Raw genomic sequence first — 26553 nt, 5'->3', positions numbered from 1 at the left:
TTTAGATCTGCAATTGTGTGTCCAGGAAGATTGAAGTGTTCCCCTACAGGTTTTTGTATGTTGCCATTCCTAATATCAGATTTGTGTCCATTGATTCTTTTACGTAGGGACTGTCCTGTTTGGCCGATGTATATAGCAGTGGGGCATTGTTGGCACATGATGGCATATATAACGTTGGTGGATGTGCAGGAGAATGTACCAGTGACAGTATGGCTGATCTGGTTAGGTCCTGTGATGGTGTTGCTGGTGTATATATGTGGGCAGAGTTGGCACCGAGGTTTGTTGCAAGGATTGGTTCCTGAGTTCGAGTTATTATGGTGCGGTGTGTAGTTGCTGGTGAGAATATGCTTCAGGTTGGCGGGTTGTCTGTGGGCAAGGACCGGCCTACCTCCCAAGGCCTGTGAAAGCGAGAGATCATTGTCCAGGATGGGTTGAAGATCACTAATGATGCGTTGGAGAGGTTTTAGCTGGGGACTGTAGGTGATGGCCAGTGGTGTTCTGTTGGTTTCTTTCTTGGGCTTGTCCCATAGCAGGAGGCTTCTGGGTACACGTCTGGCTCTGTCAATCTGTCTCCTCACTTCCTCGTGTGGGTATCGCAGTTTACAGAATGCTTGTTGAAGATCTTGTAGGTGTAGGTCTCTGTCTGAGGGGTTGGAGCATATGCGGTTGTACCTCAGTGCTTGGCTGTAAACAATGGATCGTGTGGTGTGTCCGGGATGGAAACTGGAGGCATGCAGGTAAGTATAGCGGTCGGTAGGTTTTCGGTATAGGGTGGTATTGATATGACCGTCACTTATTTGTATCGTGGTGTCCAGGAAATGGACCTCCCGTGTAGATTGGTCCATGCTGAGGTTGATGGTGGGGTGGAAGCTGTTGAAATCATGGTGAAATTCTTCCAGTGTCTCCTTCCCATGGGTCCAGATGATGAAGATGTCATCGATGTAGCGTAGGTAGAGAAGGGGTGTAAGTGGACGAGAGCTGAGGAAGCGTTGTTCCAGGTCAGCCATAAAAATGTTGGCGTATTGTGGGACCATGTGGGTGCCCATAGCAGTGCCACTGGTCTGGAGGTATATGTTGTCACCAAATCTGAAATAGTTGTGTGTGAGGATAAATTCACAGAGTTCAGCCACCAGTTGTGCTGTGGCATCATCAGGAATACTGTTCCTGACAGCTTGTACTCCATCTGCATGTGGGATGTTTGTGTAGAGAGCCTCTACATCCATGGTGGCTAGGATGGTGTTTTCTGGAAGATCACCTATGCATTGTAGTTTTCTCAGGAAATCCGTAGTGTCACGAAGGTAACTGGGAGTGCTGGTGGCGTAGGGTCTGAGCAGAGAGTCCACATAGCCAGACAGTCCTTCAGTAAGAGTGCCAATGCCCGAGATGATGGGGCGTCCGGGATTTCCAGGTTTGTGGATCTTGGGTAATAGATAGAACAACCATGGTCGGGGCTCTAAAGGTGTGTCGATTTGTTCCTGTGTTTGTTTGGGGAGTGTCCTGAGCAGATGGTGCAGTTTCTTAGTGTATTCCTTAGTGGGATCTGAGGAAAGTGGCCTGTAGAATTTGGTATTGGAGAGTTGTCTGGCAGCCTCCTTTAGGTAGTCAGGCCTGTTCATGATGACAACAGCACCTCCTTTGTCAGCCTCTTTGATTATAATGTCAGAGTTGTTCCGGAGGCTGTGGATGGCATTGCGTTCTGCACGACTGAGGTTACCAGGCAAGCGATGCTGTTTTTCCACAATTTCTGCCTGTGCACGTCGGCGGAAGCATTCTATGTAGAGGTCCAGACTGCCATTTCGGCCCTCAGGAGGAGTCCATGTGGAGTGAAAAATCCATTGCTATCTACATACTGCACAGACTACAGTGAGCGATTATGCCATATACTATCCAAAAAACTGAGGAACCACCTGATCAGCATCCTGTACAGCAAACAGGAAAACATCAAAAAAGAGCTCTCCAATCTGGAGTCTCTCATAAAACACCAACCTTCTGCACAAGTGGACTTTACTATAACAAGACAGGAGATCTACATTACACACTTCACTTCTCTACAGAGGAAAAAGGACTGTAAGCTGTCTAAAATCCTACCTGCCACATGGGGCCACAACAATGGTACCCCTAACTCACCCAGCAATATCGTCAATCTCTCCAACTACACACTCAGCTCGGCAGAAGAATCTGTTCCATCTCGGGGACTCTCTTTTTGCCCCGCCATCCCCACTAACATGATTCAGTTCTGCGGTGATCTGGAAGCCTACTTTCGCCGTCTCCGTCTCAAGGAATACTTCCAACACGACACTGAACAGTGCACTGACACACAGATACCTTCCCACCAACAGCACAAGAAGTAGCCCTGCCTGTTGTGCTTTGTTCAAGGAGGCTTAAGAGCTAGCTTAGTGAAAGCAGGTAAAGGGGATCCAGGCTGGAAGAGAAGGCAGGCTCAGTAGTATCTTCAGCACCTCAGTTGACATCCTAGGAATCCCAACCCATCACACATATATCCTGCAATACCTATGCATTCCAGAATGAATCAAGGACAATCCATAAATTTTAATTCTGACTTTCCTTGCTTTTATTGATCATATGTTAATTGCATTATATTATTTTGTATCACTTAATTTTGTAAAAGCTCTAATTTCAAATTAATCCATCTGGCAGAAGTTTGGACTGAAACAACAGAGAAAAATTATATTTGAAACAAACTATTTATCCATAAGTGCTCACAACACAAATGTCTTGATAAAGTGAGGTAGAATAATAAATGGAAACTTCTCTTAAAACTTCTAGAAAGGTTACACTGAGGCACACTTACTGGAGCATACTACACTTTTCTAGGTTTTCTGCTTTTTTAAATTGTAAAATATGAGTGGATTTACAGGTAAGGAAAAGCTTTGCTCATTCAGCTGTTGGGCCCTGACCAGCGTTCCCTCTAAGATTTTCCATCCATGAGCGGAGTGAGTTTTGTCTTGTACGCCAATACTGAGGTCATGTGCGCTTCTTTGGATGTGCACCACTGTGGCACCCAGCTTATTAACAAATATCATATATATGTATATTTAAAGGATATGGAAGAAAGAATATTAAAACAAGGGATAATTAACAAGGTGCATGATTTTAAATGTTTATTTAATATGAAGTCAAATAAAAAGAAAATTCATATTGCAAAATTTTCAGTAGCCAACTGCCTGTTTATAGCCCTCTCCTAGGCCCTCCCTTGGCTGGGCTTGGGCCTCAATTAAATCTGGTTCTCCTTTCAGAGAACTATGTTAATTGGCCTTTCTGACTAACATTTTTGAGCAAGACAAAACTCACTCCATTCATGGATGGAAAATCTTTGAGGGAACACTGGTCGTACACAACATTCTTATAAGCAAATTAGGGAAATTTCTAGAATCTAGATCTAGAAGACCCAGAGGGACCCTGATAACCATCTCCAAATACATTAAAAGATTCAATGACCTTGTAATATCCCTTCGAGCCCTACAGTTCTAAGATATTTGAACATTTAAAGCAACAGGTTTATTGAAGAAAATGTTCACATAGAGATGCTAGATTAAATATAATTTAAATGAAATACTTGGTGTTTTACTTTTGAGGTTTAGCTATAATAGCCATCCAAGAATTATTTTAATAAAGAGTGATAATATCCTGTCATTTTAAGAGTATTAAAATTGACCCAAATAGATATCTGGCTCAACCTTCAAATGATAAATCATCGTCCCATGCCCCTCAGTGCACCCTCTGCCCCTTCCCATCCTGCCCCCACATCGCTGTGCCCCCAACACACTCACCACAAGGCAACAACGCTGGGACTCACAGCTCCCCAGGAGCAGCGCTAGGGCAAGGAGAGGGGTGTGTGTGTGTGTGTGCGCACGCGCGCGCCCTGCCTGGCTCAACCCTTTTCCTGCAGGCTATAGCTCTGGAGCTGGGGCACATAGAGCCCGAGGCTGTCAAGGGATGGTTTCAGCCCAAAGGAAGCAATGTGGTGCAGCCCAGGCCACGGCTCTGTGGAGCAGGCTCAGCCCCATGCCTTCCAGAAGCAGGAAGCCTGTAGCCTATGTGTGTAGGGGCTAACCTTTTAGCTTCCGGGACTGCATGCCCAGACTGCAGCCCCAGGGATGCATGAGCCTCTCCTGCCCCACCCCCTAGCATCTCTGGCCCTCAGAGCAGCCTTGCTCCAACATACGGCCCAGTCAGTCAGGCCGCATGGCTGCCACAGAGTAGGAACCAGGGCCGTGGTGATGTTGCCCCAGCAGGGAAAGCCTCACCGCTGCCGAGCCGGAATGCAACATTCACCTTCTAGTAGGTAAGTGAGTGCTGCTGAGCAGTTCTACAGAGGACGTGGGAGGGAGCAGAATTTTTTGAGCATGGCTGCCCAGATGCACACCTTAGAGGGAACACTGGCCCTGACCAGCTCAGGGGAAGGACTGGTTCCAGGGAGAAGTCCCTTCGACAGAGCAGTGCTGGGCAGACTCAGGGGAGCTGGAGAGGAGCCCCAGCCTGATATATGCCAGGTTGTAGACCTTCGTACAAAGGCCAAGAAGGTGAAAGGGTCATGGGGAAGTGGCCCAGAACACATTGAAGGCAGTTAAGGGCAGTGAAAGAGGACAGAACAAGGCTGCTGCTAGAGGGTCCCTGGGCCAGGACCCAGAGTGGAGGGTGGATCCAAGTCACCCTTTTCCCCAACTGCATGCACCTAGCCACCACAAAGTGAGGCCTGCCTGTACAGACTGTGTCTTGCCTGATGCAAGGGGCTAGATTTTGGGGCTGCAGATGGCCACAGTGGCAGGTGGCAGCCTGAGGACTGTTGCTACCCCTGGAAGGGGCCACAATGGAGTGGTGGGCATTGTTAGAGGGCAGTGTTTAAAAGAGAACACCTCAGTCCAGGGAGCAAAGTCTGGTTACAGACAGTGGAGTGGAGTGGTGATGGGCAAGATACCCGCCAACAAGGCAGTGTTCTCCAACTAACTGATCTAATTCCCAATGTGACCAGCAGGAGGCACCACAGTGGTGAGTCAACCCCACTACAATGCTCTTTAAAAAAACTGTGCTGTTTAAAATAACTTACAATGAAAGGGTCACTTACTGGAAAAAGGGCATTGCTTAAAATTTAAGCAGTCAGTAATGGGAAGCGACAGACTTCTAACAATTTAAATCTGTCACAGTTGAATGAATCTGCACTGACAGCAAGACAAGGAAGTGCTAACCTACCTTACCAGGACCTTGGCTATAGCTTGATATGCTCTACCGAGACCAACAACATCACAAAGTTCTGTGGAGATTTCTTTGTAGGCGTTCAAATTCTGAGAGGCAGCAAAAACAAATATATTCAGTACAATATAATACAATATAACTATATAACATCAAACATTCTGCTTTTGATTTAGAATCAATCTGTCCATACAAGGAACTAAGATGTTTTCATTTTTATTATCTACAGAGTGCTACATTTTATCACTATTTCATTTTTTATATGGAACATTTACAAATAAACGTAAGGATGTTCAATTTACTTAAAACACTATTTTGACATTACAGAAAACCAAACAAATATTACGTGATTTATGAAATAATTTGCTTATCTCTAATTGAACAGATTTTAGGAGCTGTGCATATTTTTTAGGAAATCTATGAGTCAATATTTTAAAACAGAATTCTTTGCATTCAAATGTGAAATATTTTGATATGATACACTGAAACGCACATTTTTTTAATTTAAAACACTGAGAATTCAGCTTTGGGTATAGTTTTGAGGGATACAGGAAATTGAATAAATTGTAGGTTGTACATTGAAACTAGGGTTAATCAAAAAAGATTATTGTAGATCATTTTATTACATGCACTACTAATTATTCTGGCACACAAGCAATTTGTTAATACTTGTTTGGAATGCACTCCATTAACGTGACCTCTTCTATAATCAAAGGATTACAGCTGCCACCAAGAAACATATGATCTTAATTTAATTTAACACTGACATCATCTGTATTGCATAATTTTCCTTTTCATCCATTTTTTTCCAATGGGGATGAGGAGAGAAGGCATATAAAATGAAATCCCATTCTTTCCTCCCTCCCTTTTTGTTCCTTGACCCAACCTATTACACACATGAGGACACAGGAAATCTCCAAAGACTGACTATGGAAATCCTTTTTGCACATTTCCAAGAAAGGATTAGTGAATGCCATTTCCCAGACAGAAGGGGGATGGGAGGTGTAAAGGGAAGTATGACAGCACCTTATCTATCCCATGATGCCTGTCTAGGGCAGTTTATGTTATGAGAAAAGAAAGGACACTTTATATTAAAAGCACATTTCTGTTCATCTGGTAAAGTAGAGGGTTCAAAGAAGATCATCATCTCTGTGTCAAGCATCAATGAGCATGGTTTTCAGCACTCCTATTGCTGCTTCCAGCATTCGCATTTTTGTTGTCTACTGTGCATGTCTTGTTCAGGCGTGGTAGGATAGTTGATCCAACCCTCAGTGGAGTCTCATTCTATTTTTAAGTAATCTAAAGTAGGTATGTACTGAAAAGGCACATTTGCAATGCGTATTCTGCACTATTTACTCTTCAATACCTCATAAATAGAGCTCCGTTCTTCATACTCAGCAGTATTACTTCCTGTGTTTTGAAGGGCATTGTGAATTGAAGAACTGAGACAAATGAGATGTCAAATAGAGAACATAAGACAGTGGTCATAAGACCTCATCGCACCAGTTTGGAACTCTCTCTTGTGTGCATGCTAAAATTAAAGTCTTTAATGGTGCAGAATTAAAGAAATTTGGGGCCCTGTGCACTGTGGCAAATGGGGATCCTCTCACCTTTCCTTCTCTTTGCAGAATAGAAGGACTTGGTGGGCTGCTGAGTGTAAACCCATTCCAAGCTCATCCCTCAAAAGCTCCTTTTCTGGGGGGCTGTCCTGGGTCCTTGCTCCAGCCTACTGGCTTTCAACATAATTTGCAAGCAAGGCCTTCCCCCATTATTCCACACTCTGCTTATTCCTAGCCATGGACTGTGATTTTGCAATGGGGGAGAGAGGTCCCCCACCCCCAGTGGTCCTGGAGCCCTGTGGTATGGAGGCCCTGTGCAAATGTATTGAATATACATTGGTTAATCCAAGCCTGGTGTTTGTGGCCTCAGTAAATTTTCCTAGGATTCCATCTTGAGGCACAGACATGGATGATATTAAAATCTTTTTACAGCACCAGTATCCAAGATTTAAAGAAAGAGTTTGCAATTAACTCGAGATGACCAATTCCTTGAACAGTATTTGTGCACATATCAGATATTCTGCCATATCCATATGGAGATGTTTCCAAAAGTATTCCATACTGGGCTGATATTGCTCCTAGTTTAGATAGGGCTTCTAAAGACCAAAAACTGCAAGAGAAATTTGCTTAGGTATGAGGAGTCTGCCACTTTCATTCTAACCAAGGAGTCCAACAGAAAAATAGGTAGAATTGGCCAGGGAAGAGGTTTGGCTAGAATGTCTGGGGCAATGAGCTAAATGAGTATCTTGCTGCTGCAGCTACGTGCCAGGATAGCTCTCAAAAGAAAGTAAAGCTGCTCCCTCTAGATAGAAATCCTTAGAGAAGGCAGGGGTGGTTATACCACTTGTACGCCCCAAAGAATGGTTTTCCCAACTGGGTTGCTGGAGCCATAGTACAAGGAGATGCAGTGGGTGTCTACTAGCACTCAGAATTCTCAAATGCCCCCATTTGAGGGACTTTACTTATTTAGGCCTCAAAGTTACCTACACTCCACACAAATCTGATCTGCTGTCACTTATATTGTTTAAAACTATTTAAATCTCTTTGAAATAAAGACTCATGAAACCAAGGTTACAAAACATGAACAGGAGAACAAACAAGATATACTGTATGGGTCCACCTCAGACAGTTTCCCCAACTTCAGCCACGTCAGACCTACTAATTAATGAAGAGCATTCTCAAAGGAAAGGAGATGTAGAATTGTTCTTTTGTGCTCTGTTTGCCCAGTATTCACCTAATATGAATGGAACCGGAAAGTCTCCGCTACTGTAAAGGTTTAACCCACAGTTGGGTGAAGGAAAAGGAAAACAATAGACAATACTGTGTACCTAAAGAGACAGATCAAGATATAGGCACTACAGGCCTGTGACAGAACCTCAGGCCCAGGGTCATTCAAGTACATAAAAATGGTAACTTTTAGAAAAAAAACATGTGACTCTAGTCTAACCAATGCAGTAGTGTTTGCCAGAGTCTGCAGTAAGCCTGAAACAACCAGCTTATGCATCTCACAATGGACTGTTAACTCCAAGACTTACTTTTCGGGGCTATGGAGCTCCCGCCAAGCCAACACCAACTGTTAATGGAGTGTCTGTAACAAGAAAATCACTACAGCAGTCCTGACCCATCCACCTACCCAGATTCACTATGACTGCTGGGGTTAATACTGAGGAATTCCTGTTGACTCTTTTAGAAAAGATGAAGGTTGACCCATGCCACATAGGAGTCCATGTCATTGTGTGTTTACAGTGCAGAATGCCTTAATCCAGCCCTTGAAAACTTCTAAAAGGAGACAGTATTTCAGTTAGGTTATAGTAGCTTAATAAAGCAAGTAGGATGGGAGGAAATTAATAAAGTGAGGGGGGTAGGGGAGAATGTAGCTGGTTAGAGCCTGGTAGGATCTCACCAGTGAGGGGATCAGCCATTGAGTGTGGTGAGTATTGGAGTTTTATAGCTGGGAGAAGACAATAATAAGTCAAGCAGGGCATGAGGTGGTGGGGAGAGCAAGGGGGGCAGGAAAGGTTGAGCTTGGAAAGATAGTGGACTAGCCTGAGGAAGGGTCAAATCCTAGCAAAGGAGCTGGTGTAGGTATTTGGAAGAGGGGACAGTGTTTGCATCATCTTAGATGTGTACATCTAGAGAAATTCACACGCTTTCCTCATCAAATTGCTCTGTCACTTGACCATAGGAATCAGGTCAAGGAAGTAGTTCCCCTGGTAGCTACATTCTTTCTTCCTGGCCAATCTGATATTCAGCGGCTATGAAATCACAGCAGTCATGGAGAAGATAAGGCATTAGGGTTTACAGAGCATACAATAACCATAAATTTATGCATATTCACTGTAATGCTGAAATACCCACAGAGTTTAGTAAAATATTACAAGTAAGAAGTACAAAGAAATGGATTTAACTTTATTTTTATTTGACAGCATGAAATAAAGCATTTTATAATAAAATACTATGCATTGCATACTACTCACTGACTTCTGGTAATTTCCTTTGTAAGGAAAATGTGAACACATTCTGGTTTCTCACATTTTGTGTGTGTGTGTGTGTGTGTGTGTGTATACAAACACACACACACACACACAGACACACAAACTGGACTAGACAGGATAATCTGTACTATTAATGTACTTTGCAGAGGTTTATTTAATACCTGCATGAGTCTGATGAATTTTCTGCTGACAAATCAAAAGAGCAGAACTTACATAGTGTTTATGAGGCTTGGAGTTATTGGAGGGGTATAAAGCGAGTTTAAAAAAATTGCTTTGTACAAGAGATTCTGAGAAAGGCAGAATAATTGAAATGCATGAACTTGATGTTGCTAGGTCTCTTATATAATCTTTTCAAATAAAGGTTGGTACGTTTGTACTTTTGGAATCTGGTAGAATGTTCTATGTGCAGTTGAAATGATTAAATTAATGTACAGGTCTTGACATGAGAAGTTATAGCTATTTCACTTTGTTTTGTACCATCAAAAAGAAATTTGAAATAAAATTAACGGAAGAAAAATTCTAAATGAAAATTGAAAAATTTTAGTTCATTTTTCCATAAATCTCTTGTTAGCTTGTGCTGACCAAGTACATTGATGGCTTTATCGCAACCTTCTGCAACTACATGACTCAAAACATTAAGTATTTTATTTGAGCAAGAAAAGCAGCCTCGACACACAAATACACTTCCTTTCTCAACTCATACCTCCCATTTGCCTCCTGTAAAATAGTAGACAAATCCCATACTGGATCAGGGCAAAGAGTTAGTAATCTGTCTAGGATTACCAGATGGTTTCAACAAAAATACCAGACATACTTGACATTGCATCACAATCTACATTACAGCTTATTGAGAAAATACTGGACATTTATATTTTCTCAATTTGTTTCCTGAACAGAAAGCTCAAATACTGGACTGTCCGGTTCAAAACCAGACACCTGGCAACCCTAAATCTGTCCTGCACAACAGGGCTAACGTCAGCTGAGACCCAGAGATATTGAGTCTGAAACAAAAAGGCCATGGTATGAGTAGCTCTGATCTAAGTATCTTTGGAGCAGCCAAGCCTGGAGAAAAAGCTTGGAGTTGATTTTAGGTTGCCTTCTTATTAATATATTTTTTGGAAAGTCAAATTGCAACACAGAGCCTTTGGACTATATCTTACAACATACGAAGAAAGTTTCCTACTCAAAACTATGTTTTCCATAAACTTGGATTTATCTTTAAACTGATCTTCCTTCCTCATATCAGTTTGTTCCCCAACACTGCCTGACCATACTATTCTGTGAATCCCACCTTTGTTGAAATTTTCGTCTTCTCTTGGTTTCACAGCTGAAATTCTTTCTGACCTTTACAAATCCTATTTCTCAACTTAAGAATACTGCATAGACTGCTGAAAGACACCTTTATTCAAATGAAAAAAAATTTAACCGCAGAGAGCTCAATTCAGTCCAAAAACCATACATTTGAGAGAGAAGGAGGCACATCAAAGTTCATTTGAATTACCTTTTTGTCTGTTTTTAATTCTGAAACAACACTAAAGCTTGTAATTTATAAACAATTTTTGCTTGATATTAAAGCCCCAAAATATAGCAAAACTGTAAACTGTCCAAACACACACATACCTTTCTGCTTCTGAGAATAAACCAAAATAATTTTATTCATTATTGTATTACTAAAATATGCACTCCTAAACTTACAAGTTGTAAGTACATGTAAGTTAAATTATTTTAGCTCATTAGCATCAATGACAACTGTGGGGCTAAAGCTCCATACAAGCCATTGAACATTTAAGAGTTTATATTTCAGAAAACTTATAGGAAGGTCTCCCCCCATCCCAATAACACTCTCTAATTATAGGCACCATGGCTAGATTTGTTGCTTAGTTTCCCCAGTTTTACCGAAATTAGTAGAATCCTAAGAATGTAAAACAAACACATTGGAACATGGGAGAATCTCTGTCATAAAACCACAATAGGTATATTTTGATAGTTCTTACACAAGGAGGTAGATAATGTAAGAATTGGATACCAGAAAGGCCAAGGTACAAAACAAGATTAAGCTAGCATGATCTTAGACTCAAGAGGAAGACCAAGGAAAGGGAAGGCCCATTATTCCAGGGGTGGGGGAGGGAGAGAATAACAACAGAAATTGTGGAAATGTGAGATTTGCTAAATAACTTTTTTTTAGTTTTCACCAGAAAATTTAGTAGTGATTGGATATCTAATATAGTGAACATCAGTGAATATGAAGTATCACAGGACCTTATCATACAAACTGGGGAAATACAGCCTAAATGGAGCAACTAGAAGGTGGGTGCATAACTGGTTTGAAAACTGTTCCCGAAGACCAGCCATCCGTGGTACACAGTCAAGCTGGAAGAGAAGATGTAGTGGGATCCCACAGGGATTGGTCCTTCATCCAGTTCTTTTCAATATCTTCATCAATGATTTGGATAATGGCATAGAGGGTACGCTGATAAAGACTGCAGACAATAACAAGCTGGGAGGGGTTGCAAGCTCTTTGGAGGGTGATCTGGAGAAACAGTCTAAAGTAAATAAGATGAGATTCAGTAAGGATAAAATGCAAAGAACTCCACTTAGGAAAGACCAATCAATTTCTCAGGTACAAAATAGGAAATGTCTGCCTAGGAAGGAGTAATGCAGAAAGGGATTTGGGATATATTGGCAGGAGTGTTGTGAGCAAGACATAAGAAGGGATTTTTCCATTCTACTCTCTGTTTATATGGCTTCAACTAGAATATTGTGTCGGGGCACCACATTTCAGAAAGTTGTTGACAAACTGGAGAAAGTCCACAGGAGAGCAACAAAAATGATGAAAGAGCTACAGAACATGACTTCTGAGGAAAGATTTAAAAAACTGGGTTTGTTTTGTCCGGAGAAGAGAAGACCGAGGAGGGACATGATAACAGTTTTCATGTAAATAAAAGACTGTTGTTATGGGAGAAGAGAGAAAAATTGTCCTTGTTGACCTCTGAGAATAAGACAAGAAGTTTAAATTGCAAAAAGAGAAGGTTAGGTTGGACATTAGGAAAAAACTTCCTAATGGGCAGAGTAGTTAAGCATTGGAATAAATTACCTCAGAAGTTTAATCCCCATCACTGAAGTTTTTAAAAGCAGGTTAGACAAACATCTGTCTGGGATGGTCTAGAACTGTGGCCACCAACAGGTCAATCGCGATCAACTGGTTCATCGTAAGGGCCTCAACCAGTTGATCAAGAGGTATCCGGCCCCCTCCCATTTTCCCCCCATCCCCAAGAAGCCCCACTACTTATCTCCAGCGAAAAGGGAGGTAGTGCTGGCTTCCCGCGGGCAGTTCTGCTACGTGTGCTGCGGGAGGGGCATTGGCCCCGGAGGAGGAGCACAGCGACTTCCCTGCACCAGCGCAGGAGGGGTGAGTTGGTCCCGGGGCAGGTGCGCGCACAGTTTCCAGCCCCAGGGCAGGCGTGCGCAGGGTTTCTCTGTGCCCCGGGGGGCGGCATGCGCGGGGTTTCCCAGTGCCCTGGGGAGGGGTTTGGCCCCAGGGCAGGCACGCGCAGGGTCTCCCTGCGCCGCGGGGGGGTGGGATCGTGCCTGGAGGAGGCACACGCCGGCTTCCCTGGGGGGGGGGGGGGAGAATCCTGAGAGGAGGCAGATGCAGGGGAGACTCTGCCTCCACTGGCACCCCGCTCCCTGTCCCCACTCCCCTGCCCCGTTCCCATTCCCCACTGTCCAGTTCCCTCTCCCCAGCCACAGAACTCTGTCCCCACTCCCGTCTCCAGCCACAGAACTCCGTCCCCCCTGGCACCCTGCCCCCAGCTGCAGAAACCTGTCCCCGCTGGCACTCTGTCCCCTGCTGTAGCACCCTGTTCCCTCTCCCCTGCCCCCAGCCACAGAACTCTGTCCCCACTGGCACTCTGTCCCCTGCCAAAGCACCCACTAGCATCTTTCCCCAGTACTATGTCCCCTGTTCCCACAAACACAGTAGGGGCCACATTAGCAAAGCTGGGGCAGCGGGGTTGGAGAAGGGTTTTTTTGCATCTCACTTGTGTGGCCCCAACTGACTTTTCTTGGGTCAGTGACCCCTGACTCAAAACTACCCCTTCCCTTCTCAGAAATAAAGACAATGCAGAAACGTTTTGTTTGACATAGTATTTTATTTAAAAATGAAGCCTGCTCAACAAACCCCAAATTGGGCCCATCTGGCCACAGCACCATAACACTCACCTTTCCCCCCAGACCTTACATCTGAGCCTATCATACACTGTAACTCCCTGTCCTGAGCCCCTCAAATACCCCAACCCAAATTCCTGAACCCTCACATCCAGAAGCCTGTGGCTTGCTTAGTACCTTAACCCTACATCTGACCCCAACACTGCCCGGCCTGGAGCCCCCTCCCCGAGCCAATGTCCCCTTATCCAGATTTCCTCCCAGAGCTTGCACCTCTCACCCCTTCCCACACCCAAATCCCTCATTCTCGCCCCAGAGCCTACACATCCTGTCTCAACCCAGCGAGGTTACAGCTGGTTATCGCTAGACTGCAGGAGTTTTTCAGGATTCCTGAGATATCCCAGAAAAACACTTCTGTATCCAGGGATGCGTTTGTTCTTCCGCTTTTTTAGTGGAAGAGCAAACATGATCTTTTGGTCACCTCTATATTCCTCTTTCCACGAGGAATAAGGGGGCTTCCAAAAGAAGGGGTTTTTCTGACATTTGGTCTAGTATAGACAGGACAAATGTTGGAAAAACCTCTTCCTACAGAAGAATTGGGAAAAAAAGCAGAAGTATAAGGGTTGGGGATAGCAAGTGATGGAGAGGAGGAGAATAGAGAGGGTGGGTCTTCAAGGAAGGGGCGGGGTAGTAGATCTTGGCTTGTTCTGTCATTTAAAAAGTGATCTTGGATGTAAAAAGGTTGGAGACCACTGGTCTAGAAGATAACATTTAGTACTGCCTTGAATGTGGAGGACTTGACTTGAAGACCTTTTGAAAACCCTTCCAGTCCTATGATTCTGAGATATGAACTTATGGTGATAAAGGACACAAAAGTGAAGTTTTGAGGAGAGAAGTTTTGTTAGAAAATGACTATCCACGTTAACGAAGATTGTAGTTATCAATATTTTAGCATTTTGCTCTGGCAAAAAAGTGACAGGATGATACTAATTTATATCACTAACTTAAAAAAACACTAAATATTGTTCTGCTGCTAACCAGCACTTTAAATTGTTGTCAAATTTTATTGGAAATACATTTATTTTAACTTCTGACAATCTAACCCTGTTTAGCCATTTCACAGTCGGTGAGCTGTAAAGATGTTTCTGCTTCATTTACAGTTCTTGCGCATGATTCAGACAATCAACCGCAACATTAGTCAAAGAAATCACTAGCTAATGATTTCTGACAAGCAGTGTAATAAACAGGCTAAGGCCCAGACTGGGCAGCATCATCTGAGGTTTTTTTACTGGAGCCAACAATAGGTGCCGGTAGACAGATGATGCAATGTGCACTTAATGCTTCTTCTTACGCTCTTCTAGAAAAAGCACATAATTCTAACATGTCAGTAAATAGAATATTTTTCTAGACATATTATGCAGTTAAAAAAAAAGAAACAGGTGCTATATGGACATTTTAATCTGCAGTTCAGTAAGAGCACCACAAAAGACGTAAAAGACATTTATATTTTGTTCATTTTTTGTAAGGCAGCTTACACTACAGGCAGTCCCCGGGTTACATGGATCCGACTTACATCGGATCCCTACTTACAAACGGGGTGAGGCAACCCCGCACTAGCTGCTTCCCCCCAGCAGACCAGGGAGACGCGAAGCTAGCACCTCCCCCAGCAGACAAGAGAGATGCGGAGCGGCTTTTCTCAGCAGACACCTCAGCTTGAGAATAAAGGACTGAGGGAAGTGAGGTGTGGGAGAATAAAACTGAGCTCTGGAGAAATGTTTGGCTAGAGTTTCCCCTACAATATGTACCAGTTCCGACTTACATACAAATTCAACTTAAGAACATACCTACAGTCCCTATCTTGTACGTAACCCGGGGACTGCCTGTACTACTATATTTCAAAACACTGGCACAGATCACAGGAAGGAAATTTTACGCAAAGATTCCATCCTGGAGTTTCCTTTAATTTCTTCTGTTTTGGGGTGGCATATGAATCCCCTTCCCCCACAGAAGAAAAGGGAGATGGTCCCTGAACCTTTTGGAAATGACAAGATCTTCCAAAGGCAGTGTCACCAAAACAGAAGACCCATTGGCTTTGAGGCTTCCTACTGCAACTGGTCCTACAACCTGATTAAAGTGAAGGTTCCATGCAAGAGAAGATCTCTACAGGAAAGTTATTGCAATCCAAAGCTTCATCAACTTTTCTTCAGATTCCCAGAGGGCTGGGAATGCTATATATCTTTCTGACCCTGGTTCACACTGGTCATATGTATGAGATGGCCTCTACATGTGGATCAACAGGACATAAAATAAAAGGAGCTTGCTCAGTAGAGTGAGAAGTTATTTAGTAAGTTTAGTTCTAATATTTCATTTTTAATATTATTTTTCTGTTTTCTAGAGCCAAACCTTGTGATCCTTACTCTATTTTTACCCACTCTTTCCTCATGTAATTTTTTGGGGGTGTGTATTAATTTCACCTATACATTTTTACACTGATGGTTCTCGTGTCTACATTCCTATAGACCTACCTGAGTAAGGGCTAAGCAAAATGTGACTATGGATTTCATGATGTGGACCCTGCTGAATAATTACATGGACTAAATTGCAAAGTGGGAGAAGTCAGATGGCACTCAGAGGATATTATTTTAATATACTCACAATTGTACCCACAGTCCCCAATAAGGATCAAGGCCTAATTTCTCTAGAAATTGTACAAATTAGTATGAAAATACAGTTGCTGCCCCAAAAAACTTGAAATCTAACATCCAAATCCTAAAAGCATTTTCGACTGTGAATAGGCACATTGAAACCATGTGTTTCGAGCTACCAATATGCATATGTTCTTGCAGGTTTAATACCTTGGAAAGAAGAATATTCCACAAATCTCTTGTTGACACACACAATATATATTACATAATGTATATTTGTAAATGTATTTCATTACATGCATATTTTGGCAGAATGGATTCAAATTGATAGGATGTAATCACAATTAATTTAGTATCAAAGCTTATTTCAAGGATTAATATAAAACTTCCACTGACTTCAATGGAGCCAGGATTTTACCTCATATACTTAATAAGAAAACATTTATTAGGTGATTAAATAAAGGTCAATTCACTTCCCCTTTAATACTTTGTTGATATTCCTCTTCATGCTTCTTTCTTCTTCAGAACTACTATTCCTTTCATGATTTTCTATACTGTACTGTCAACAGCACTAACACTAACTCTTAATTCTGACATTTTATTTTTACAATGGATGTATCGGTTCAGAATCAAGGCAGTCATTTTATAATCTCTCTTCTGTACCTTTTATAAGGTTTGACTCAATACAAAAATATTCCAAACAGATTGCTTAATGCAGACACTTATATACGTCTCAAAAACCCTAGACATTCTAGTGTAGTACTTTTGTACTATTTGAAATCTTCACTGCATGATCCATTAGTTAGGAAAGGTTGTTGTAGCCCTAATTTAGAACCTGAATTTAATATTTTCAAAACCACCCAGTTTGGACATATTTCTTCAAAATAAAACATTGAATAACAGTCTGGAGGGAAGAAGCTTCATCTGTTATCCTTTAACACTTATATAAGAAGGGGGAAAACAATTTATGTATCCTTTCCATCCTGACAGATGTGACAATGGCTACAAACACTATGCCTGCCAAGAGCTTTTATCAAGTATGTTATAACAACTAGTAATAAGTGTAAATAATAAATGGCTACAATCTTATGGGAAACAGTGGCAATACTAAACAATTTTTGGTGCTTGCTGACTGGGGGCCTGCTAGTCTTGGAATTCCCTGGCTTCCCAGTAGACTTTTGGCCTGACAATAAACAACAGTTTAATACTTTATCTAATCCCAGCCAGGAGGTGAGTTCAAAGCAAGCTTTTGCAGATGTTCACATCCAATAATTTATCCATAATTGATGAAACAGGGAGGTCAGATGTAATGGTTGCTACTATTCCAGCAACAAATAAATGGTTATTGACAAAACAAGCCAGTGTGGCACTGAGTGCTGAGCAGTGACAAGCATGAAACAGAGCTGAGACAGAAATAGTGATAAAAATACAGCCCTTCATCTTGAGAATTCCTGAATATGATGTGTGGCGTAAGGACCACGTTGACACATAAGCAGATGGAGGTGACTTGTAAAGGAAAAATGAGATTCCTCAAGTACATACAAGACAAAGTCAAACAGAGGCAGAAAAGGAAACAGTGAGAGACGGGTGGACAAGACTGGGGACTTGGGTAAGTACAAATGCACGAACTGTTCAGAAATGCCTTTGTAAAGCAACACTGTGATCCAGATGTCTGAATTGCTTTTATCACACTGCTGTGTCAACACTAATATACCTGGCTGTCAAATTGCAGTCGCCTCCGAAGACCCTAATTTCATAGTATATGCATGTGCATGCTTCAAGTGCCCATATCTTCTTATCACTGAGCTTCTAGCAATAATCTGTTAATGTTGACTTAAATCTTTATTTCTATTCATAAATATGTGGTATTGTATAGACAGAAAAAAATCTGGTGATAAGCTAGGAAAACATTTTTAAAAATTTGAATGTAATTTACAGAATCAAATTTCTCTACGCAGATAATGAAAGTTAAAGGCAAAGTTCTAATTCAATAGAAAGCTTGTTTTTTATAAGTCTTAACCTATGTAAGAAATGTAGCAAATGGTTTAATAGACTATATTTTTATTGACTGAATAAAACTAGAGTCATTTACATGCAAATAAACAGTTTAAATCAATCCTCTGCATTCATTTCAATACTAAAAGATGGTATTTTTTGTGTAAAATTCTCCTGTGAAAAACAGTAGAATTAAATGGTGGCCATTATTGCTATATGTAGTCATAAAAAGATTTCAGACAAATACTTTAAATATTAATATTACTAAAATCACTTAAAGCACTAAGGAATGTTAAATCTATTTATTTAGATACACAATTTACTTCACACTTTGCTACCAATTCTTTTGATCAGCTCTAAAATAATATAAAAGCTGAAAGTAAAACAGCAAAACAGACTGCAGCTAGCAAAGCCACATCCTTTAGGTTTTATAATATACACGAGCATATTGCAAAATTCAAGTTATTCATCTGCTTGTCAAAGGAAAAATGTTTAAATTCTTTAGGTTTAGACAGTAGACCTTCCCTCCCTTTTACATAGCTGTTAGGGTTCCTATGCAGCAGAGTCCTTAAGCAAATATTTAATTTTAAATATGCAAATAATCCTATCAAAGTCAATGGGACTACTCACATGCTAAAATATAAGATCAAGCCTAAATAAATGAATTGCTTGATTGGAGCCTGATTTATAACAATTTTAAGAAACTAATTATTATAACAGTTTTATCACAATAAATTACAATATTCTTTTAAAATATCTGCTATTTTGATGTTAACTATATGTGCTACAGAAATGTTTGAAACCAAACTAAAAGGCCTCCTCAGAATTTAATATATTTGCATTTCACTAAGAAATTGAAATTTGCCTTATTGTATTGAGATTCCATGTAATATTTTGAAGTTTTCACATATAAGGTCATTTTCAGTTAAACAAAGGTGGTTGCAACAAAAACATACATGGAGTTTTTGGGCTATCTAGTAAAAAAATCCAGGTTTTGTGGTATCTAATCACCTGAGAAATGATTGTACAGTTTTTTACAAAAACATTTCCAGATCTTTCACAGCCTTACACATCAGAGGTCTTACTTTTCTGCTTTCTAATAAAAAAATTAAGCACTGAACAACTCATTGTATACTAACTGTTACATAGCTTTGTCTTTAATTTTACTTTTTTATCCTGAGATAGTATGTCTGGTAATTAAAGGGTGGTAATTTTTAAGTAATTGCACCACAGAACAATTTCACCATAACTGGCAGAAAGTTTGCCTTTAACGTATCTACTTTGATGCATGGAAGGAAACAATGGATGTTTCAAAAGCCTCAAATGGGACAAAAAGCTTACCTGTGGCTTTAAACTGCTACAAAACCTGTATAAGGGGGAATGGTGTAAGGGGCACTCACAATTTGGATCCTAGCTCTCACCTTGCTAATGTGATCTGCACCAGCTTTATACAATGATCACATCTGCTGTACTGGCTGACACATAGGCTTCGTCAACACTGAGTTTTTTCAGCAGAAAATATGCTAAGAAGGGACTCATTAGCATGAGTAACGACACCATTAGCTTATTTTCAGCCATTTCTTTTTGCGCAAGGGGTTTTTGCGCAAAAAGAAGCAGTGGGGACAGGGGTTTTTTTTGTGCAAAACCCCCGTTTTGCACAAGATCCTTATTCCTGTCCTTCACTACAAACAAAAGGAAAGTTCCTAACTTGGGTTAGCTAGACTGTGTTAGGTAACTTGGGTTGAAACAGCAGTGAACACATGGCAGTGGAATAAGAGGACTCCATAAACTTCCTCACTCCCTTGCATGTCAGAGTAGCCAGTGATAAGGTGTGCCTTCAATGATCAAACACTGCAGACAGTTTGAGATTACAGCTATGTGGGCCTTCTGCAAGGAAACTGGAAAATAAATAAAACTCTGTTAGTTTCATGTTTGAACATAAAATCTAAGCCACCTACATGTTGTGCAAATTATTTAGATTGCAAAGAACCTTTCACTGATTCTGAGGAATAATTCATATTTGTATTATTTATTACTAGAAGATTTACCCAGCATTACTTGTGCCCTTAACTCAAATAAGTTTTGTTTTTCTTCATTTAAACCATTTTCCTGGGGTGAGGCTGAGGATGAGAGGTTCAGTATGCAGGCTGCCCCACGGAGAGAGGTCAACCCCAGCGCTTTCTCACTGCAGCAGCTTGAGTCCAGGTGAGAAGCACTTCTTCATGGCTGCTGCAGCTCCAGAGGGAGCAGCTGGTGGAGGGGTGCATGTCTCCAGGATAGGAGTCAGACAGACACACAGACACAAACGAACTTTCTGAAATATACAGTAGATAGCTGTCCCTTTCTCTACTGCTGTCCCCTGCTGGCCCAATGGGGTACTAGCTCTCCTGATCCTCCTCTCAGGTTGCTCATTGCCCCCCTGTGGTCATTTTGCAGTATAACTTCCTCCTGTCAGACTCCTCCCTTTCCATTTTATGAGAAACAATGGAATTCCATGTACATTCCATTATCCTGACACAAACAAGCTCTGACCTTGCTTTAAGGTATAAGAGAAAGCTGACTGTTTAGAAGGAGTTCTTGAATAAATGGACTCTCAGACAGCTTGCTAGAGACAGACAGATGCACATTTCTAAAATACATAGTAAGATTTCCATTTTGGTAGCATGAAGGAACCCTCCCATGGCCCTTTGCTGCCTTTCATAACCATTAACTCTTTATGTGTGTGTTTTGCTATTTCATAATAAAACTTGACAATCAAAAACCTTGCTGATATAACTATGTGATGTCTAGGTTATCACATGCAATGCATAAAGATTAATGAAACTTGATCATTTCAATTTGAGCTTTGCCTTTGGATTTCTAAGTATGGAAATTTAATGCAAAATTGTAGAGATGTGATACTCACAAATAACAAAGCCAGCAAGTTTCACTTACAGTAATAATAATACAGAGAAATACTCAAAGTTAGTTTTTTTAGACTTCCTGACATTTGTTCATTTTACCACTTCCACAATTACCTGTGACATAATTTCTCCTACAACAAACACTAATGGTCATATAAACATGTTTATGCTGAAAGGTTTTGTTTATTTTAAATTCATCTATCAAGGTAAGTGTCCAAAACTAAAACCTTTTAATCTCTTTGGGAAGAGAGAGGTAGGAATATGAGGGCTTAAGTAATAAAAATTGAGAATTAAAACAGACATGTTTTAAACAGAGACTTCTACTCTTGAGAAACAACCCTGAGACAAAATTGACTATTAACTGTAAGAAGAGATGTTTAAAATGCTATTATATTCTCCTGTATCCAAGCTTTTCAATAGCATGATAATTTTCTGATATTATAACTTGCTTTCAGTATATTCTTTTTCATATTTCCAATAGCATATATGTTATGCTAAGTCTAATGTTCTTTAACAGCATCACTTTTAATGTGGTTTTTCCTCAGTGTATATTTGGGACGTGTTAGCCAAAAGAAATCCAGTCCATTAGTGATGGAGCTATTCTAATACCATTAGCTGAGAAAATAGGAAAGCATTTTAACCACAGTCCACAAAGGAAAATCAGTGTTTTGCTCCAAAACAAAAGGTGGGAGGCAGTATTACTAAGATGCTACCTGTATGGGTGTTATACAGGTGAGCACTGAAGGGAAAACACATCATGGCATTTTAGAAAAAGGGCACTCTTCAGCTCCACTCCATGCAACCTCAGTCCTTGATTCCCATCCCTTTTCAGGGATCCCTCTAACGAAATACTTCTAAGAGATGAAGTGCTTCTCTGAAAGAAATTACTCACATTGTGTACTAACGATGGTTCTTTGAGATGTGTGTCCCTTTGGGTGCTCTACTCAGGTGTCAGTGCCTCTGTTCCTTTTCTACTGAGGAGATCCCTTAATGGACTCCAAAGTAAAGGGAAGGAAGGGAGGGTAGTGGAACACCCAGAGGTACCCACATCTCGAAGAACCATCATTACTACACAAGATGAGTAACTTCCTCTTCTCCTTTGAGTGGTGTTCCTGTGGGTGCTCCACTCAGGTGACTACAGAGCAGTATCCGCATTACGTGGTGGTGGGCTTTGGAGTCACATCTGAGAGGTGGCAAGGTCAGCAAGGCCCACAGAGATAGATGGAATTGGGCCCTGTTGTAATGCATAGTACTGCGCAAAGGTATCATGGGAGGACCAGGTAGCCAACCTGCAGATGTAAACAAGGGGCACATTATGAAGAAAAGTAGTTGATGTCGCCATTGCCCATGTTGAATGAGCAGTGAAACCTCTGGGGAAGGCACTTATTGCAGAGCTTATAACAGGTGTGGATACAATCATCTCTTCCCTGAAGTTTTAGGACTGGTTCAAGACACACAGCCTGAGAGATTCATAACTGAACATTTCACTCAGGGTAACAGAGAGAAGATTTTCTGTGGGAAATGATCACTATCAATATAGGTACCCTCATTTCCTTTGGTGAAGGAGTCTGAAATCTCCAGCAAATGCCTGGTAATGGTGGCACACCTGAGAAATATGTAAACTTCGAAACCTTATTTATATTTGGACAACTGGCTCATCAGCCCCTGATTTACACTTGGAAATTTTTCTGCCTTTTATGTACTGTACTCCCTGAGGTTACATCAATCAGAAGTGCTACTTCATGCACATGCAAAGGTTCCCCTCCTCACAGATGGACACATTACAGAGGAGCAACACTACTGTTTTCCCTTAAAGAATTACAAATATTAAAAACAATATTAAAAAACTTCAGAGTTTAGGTATGATCACAAATTAGCCAGCATTTCTAGGATATATGGTCTTCCGCATACATGTGACTGACTACTTGCCATATTGAAGGCAAGGCTCCAAAATCCTGATTAAGTATCTATTACAGAACTGGAAGATTTCAGAGGGGTAGCCGAGTTAGTCTGTACGGGATAAACTTAAAAAACAACAAATAGTCTGGTAGCACTTTAAAGACTAACAAAACATGTAGGCTACGTCTACACTGGCACCCTTTTCCGGAAATGCTTAAAACGGAACAGTTTTCCGTTATAAGTATTTCCAGAAAAGCGCATCTACATTGGCGGCGCGCTTTTCCGGGAAAGCAGAAGCCCGGAACCATTTTGAAGAGGGTAAAAGGCCACCAGACCTTTCCAGGGGCGGGGCCGGAGCTCCGTTCAGACACATGCTTAAAGGGGTCTCGCCGGACAGCCGTTGGTCTCCTGCTCCCGTGCCTTGGGACCTCTGCCAGGGATTGACACCCTTAGCAGGTTTGGTGGTTGCCCTCTGACTTTTGGGGACACCACCCTTTGACCCCCAACTGCTTTTTCCTGCGTTTTGTTTCTTCTGTCCTGCCCTGTCTACCATGGAGCCATGGGTGGTCATGTGCCTGCTCGGGCCCCTGTTGGAGTTGTGCAAGTGCATGCAGCTCGTGCTGCAGGCCGGTGGCCTGCTGTTCCAGGACCAGGAGGCAGCGATCGCATTGGAATCCCTCACCAGGGAGGCCATGGTGGCCCTGTGGCATCAGCACCCGACCGTGGAGAGGCCAGTCTGGAGTTTGGACACCAGCACCGACTGGTGGGACCGGGTGGTCCTCAGACTATGGGACGACCAGCAATGGCTCCAGAATTTCTGCATGAGAAAGCGGACCTTTCTGCAGTTATGCACCTGGCTCACCCCCACACTATAGAGAGCCACCACCTGGCTGCGGGCACCCATCCCCGTGAACAAGAGGGTCGCGATCGCGCTGTGGAAGCTGGCCACACCGGATAGCTACCGCTCGGTGGCACAGCAATTCGAGTTGGGAACATCAACCGTCGGTGTGATCGTAGTGGAGGTAAGTCCCAGGGGGAGTGGGGTGGAGGGAGGGTGCTGCACTCCATGCCCAGGGACAGCCAAGACTCCAGGCTGGGTTGCCCAGGGGTTTGGGCCTTCCCTCCCTTGCACAGGCCCCCTGGTGGAGGGGGGCCCTGGTGTGTGTATGCGTGAGTGCATGCGTGCGTGAGGACAGAGGGAATCAAGGGGGGGGGGCCCAAGGGAACTCACACTCACCCCTGCCGTATGTGATGTGTTCCCTTGTGTTTCTCTGCACCCTTCTGCAGGTCGTCCATGCCATCAACGATGTCCTGCTCCCCGGAGTCATCCGCCTGCGCGACGCGGATGATACCATGGCCGGCTTCGCTGCCCTCGGGTTCCCCAACTGCTGGGGAGCCCTGGACGCAACCCACATCTCCATCCGGGCCCCGGAGCATCGAGCAGCCCATTTCATGAACCGGAAGGGGTACTGCTCCATCGTTCTGCAGGCCCTCGTGGACCACCGGGGCCGCTTTCTGGACATCTACGGGGGCTGGTCCGGCCGGGCACACAACGCCCGCATCCTCCGTAACTCCAGACTCTTTTGCAGGTTGGAGGCGGGCACCTACTTCCCCCGGTGGGACTTAACTGTCGGGGATGTGCCTATGCCCATCTGCGTGGTCAGGGACGCGGCCTACCCCCTGCTGCCCTGGCTAATGCGGCCCTACACGGGGCAGCCGGACCAGAACTGGGCCCGGTTCAACGACCGCCTCAACCGGGCCCGAAATCCGGTGGAGCTCGCCTTCGGACTTAAAAGCTCGCTTCCGTTGTTTGCTCACCCGTCTCGAGATGGGTGAGCGGAATGCAACGGAGGTACTGACCGCGTGCTGCGTGCTCCACAACATTGTGGAACGCAGTGGGGAGGCCTTCCTCCCTGCATGGATGGCAGCCAAGGCACAGACATTCGACAGCTGCCGTCCGCCAGGCACGCCAGGATGCGGTGCGCATCAGAGAGGCCCTGGTGGACATGTTTGCCCAAGCCCTGTAGTAGGGTCACCTGGGTCTCCCCAGACTACTCCCTCCCATCCTCTACCCTTCCCCACCCCCTCCCCTTATCTCCCCCCAATTGTAAAGCGTCAGTTCAAAGCACATCGGCCGTCATTGTGACTGTTCGTCGGGTGCGTCAGGCGTAGTTAGGGTTTTTCTTTTTAGTTTAGGCTAGGGTTTAGGCCACCATCGCCTGTCCTGAAGAACAGCCAAGAGGATTCGGGGTTCGTGCGGAAGGCTCAACTCAGCATACCAGATTCCAGTCATCTTCGAGGGATCTCCTGTCTGTTCCTCTCCCGAGGCCCGGAAGGACCAAAGGATTGAGGTTGCCAGCAACACTACCCAATCGTCCTCCCTGCGCCTAGACTATGTTTAATAATCTTTAGTGTGCGTCTTTTAACCGTTCTTGCTTGTTTGTTAGCTATGTTAAATATAGTTTGTGGTTTAAATTTTACTGAAAAGTCTCAGTATTTATTTAAGTGCCACAAACCAATGACCACTTAAAAAGGGACCCCCCCCCCGGTGATAAAATAAAGAATTTGGTGTCCACAGTTTGTAACCCTTTTAAATTTAGGTGGCTAATTGGCATCTCAAATCATTTCTTACAGTTACTAGAGTAACACAATAACCAACACAAGAATCAACTGAAACACAGAACTTTTTATTTACAAGGGGGAGGGGGGAGACCTTCAACTGGGATGGGGAGGGGGAGGTGCGACTGGTACGGGTGGGCCCTGCGAGCGCTCCTTCGGGGGCGCACCTGCACATGCGGGGCAGGCCGCATCAGGGCAGGCAGCACGGGGAGGTGGGCAGGAGCTGGGGGCATAGGAGCAGGTGCCATTACGGGGGCAGGAGCTGGGGGCATAGGAGCAGGGGCCATTATGGAGGCAGGAGCTGGGATAGGAGCAGGGGCCATTTCAGGGGCAGGAGGGGGCATGGGCTGTGCTACGGGAGGGATGGCAGGGGCATGGGGTACAGCCATGCCATAGTGCCTGGCGTGAACAAAGTGTGCCGTGAGGATGACCATGGAGTTGGCCATCCTTCAGCACTGCTCCAGGAAGGCACCCCAGGCCTCCTGCCGCCACTGCAGGTTCCCCTGCACGCGCTGGTAAATGGAGGCCTGGATAGCCTCCACTGCAATGACATGGCGGCGAAGCAGCTGGTCCCGGTGTCGGAGCCTGCGCCTCTGGGGTTGGCCAGCTGGGGGTGCCGCTGCTGCCAGACTGGGGAGGGGGGGGGGGTCTTGTGCTCGGTCCCGCTGCAGGGAAGAGAAGAAAGGACAGGTCAGTCAGGCAGGCCGTCCACTGTCCCCACACCTCATGCCCTCCACCCCTGAGCCCAGGTGCCCCACAGTTGTGTGGCTTGGGCCCAATTGGTTCCCTCCCTGCCCCCCATGTTCTATGTTTGCAAGGAGGACCGCCCCTGGAGTAGGGTCCTCCCTCCAGTATTGTAAGCACCGGTCTGTGTCCTGGCCCCGTGGAGGGCGGGAGGGTGCTTGTGTTGCATTCACCGGTGGAACTCCCTGCCGGTGGAGACTGTGAAAAGCTTTGGGCTAATCACTGGTGTTTGACAGGGAGTGAGATGCATCCCCACAAAGTGCCTGGGAGCACATCTGGCAGAGGTGGTCTGGGCTCTCAGATCCCATTGCGTGGGATA

At 43.6% G+C, this 26553-nt stretch overlaps 1 protein-coding gene across 2 annotated transcripts in view; it reads right to left on the bottom strand.

Moving 5' to 3' along the window:
• TTC29 (tetratricopeptide repeat domain 29) overlaps positions 1-26553 on the bottom strand; it is a 202537-nt gene that overhangs the window by 94654 nt on the left and 81330 nt on the right. For both annotated transcript variants that reach the window (XM_075929998.2, XM_006133842.5), the window contains exon 9: positions 5212-5303. In XM_075929998.2, coding sequence (XP_075786113.2) covers positions 5212-5303 — 92 coding nt within the window. The remainder of the gene's footprint in view (positions 1-5211; positions 5304-26553) is intronic.

Source organism: Pelodiscus sinensis, chromosome 4 (genome assembly GCF_052426305.1).
Source record: "Pelodiscus sinensis isolate ZL-2025 chromosome 4, ASM5242630v1, whole genome shotgun sequence".
NCBI lineage: Eukaryota > Metazoa > Chordata > Testudines > Trionychidae > Pelodiscus > Pelodiscus sinensis.
The sequence above is the reverse complement of the archived record's forward strand: the minus strand, read 5'-3'. Positions and strand labels throughout refer to the sequence as shown.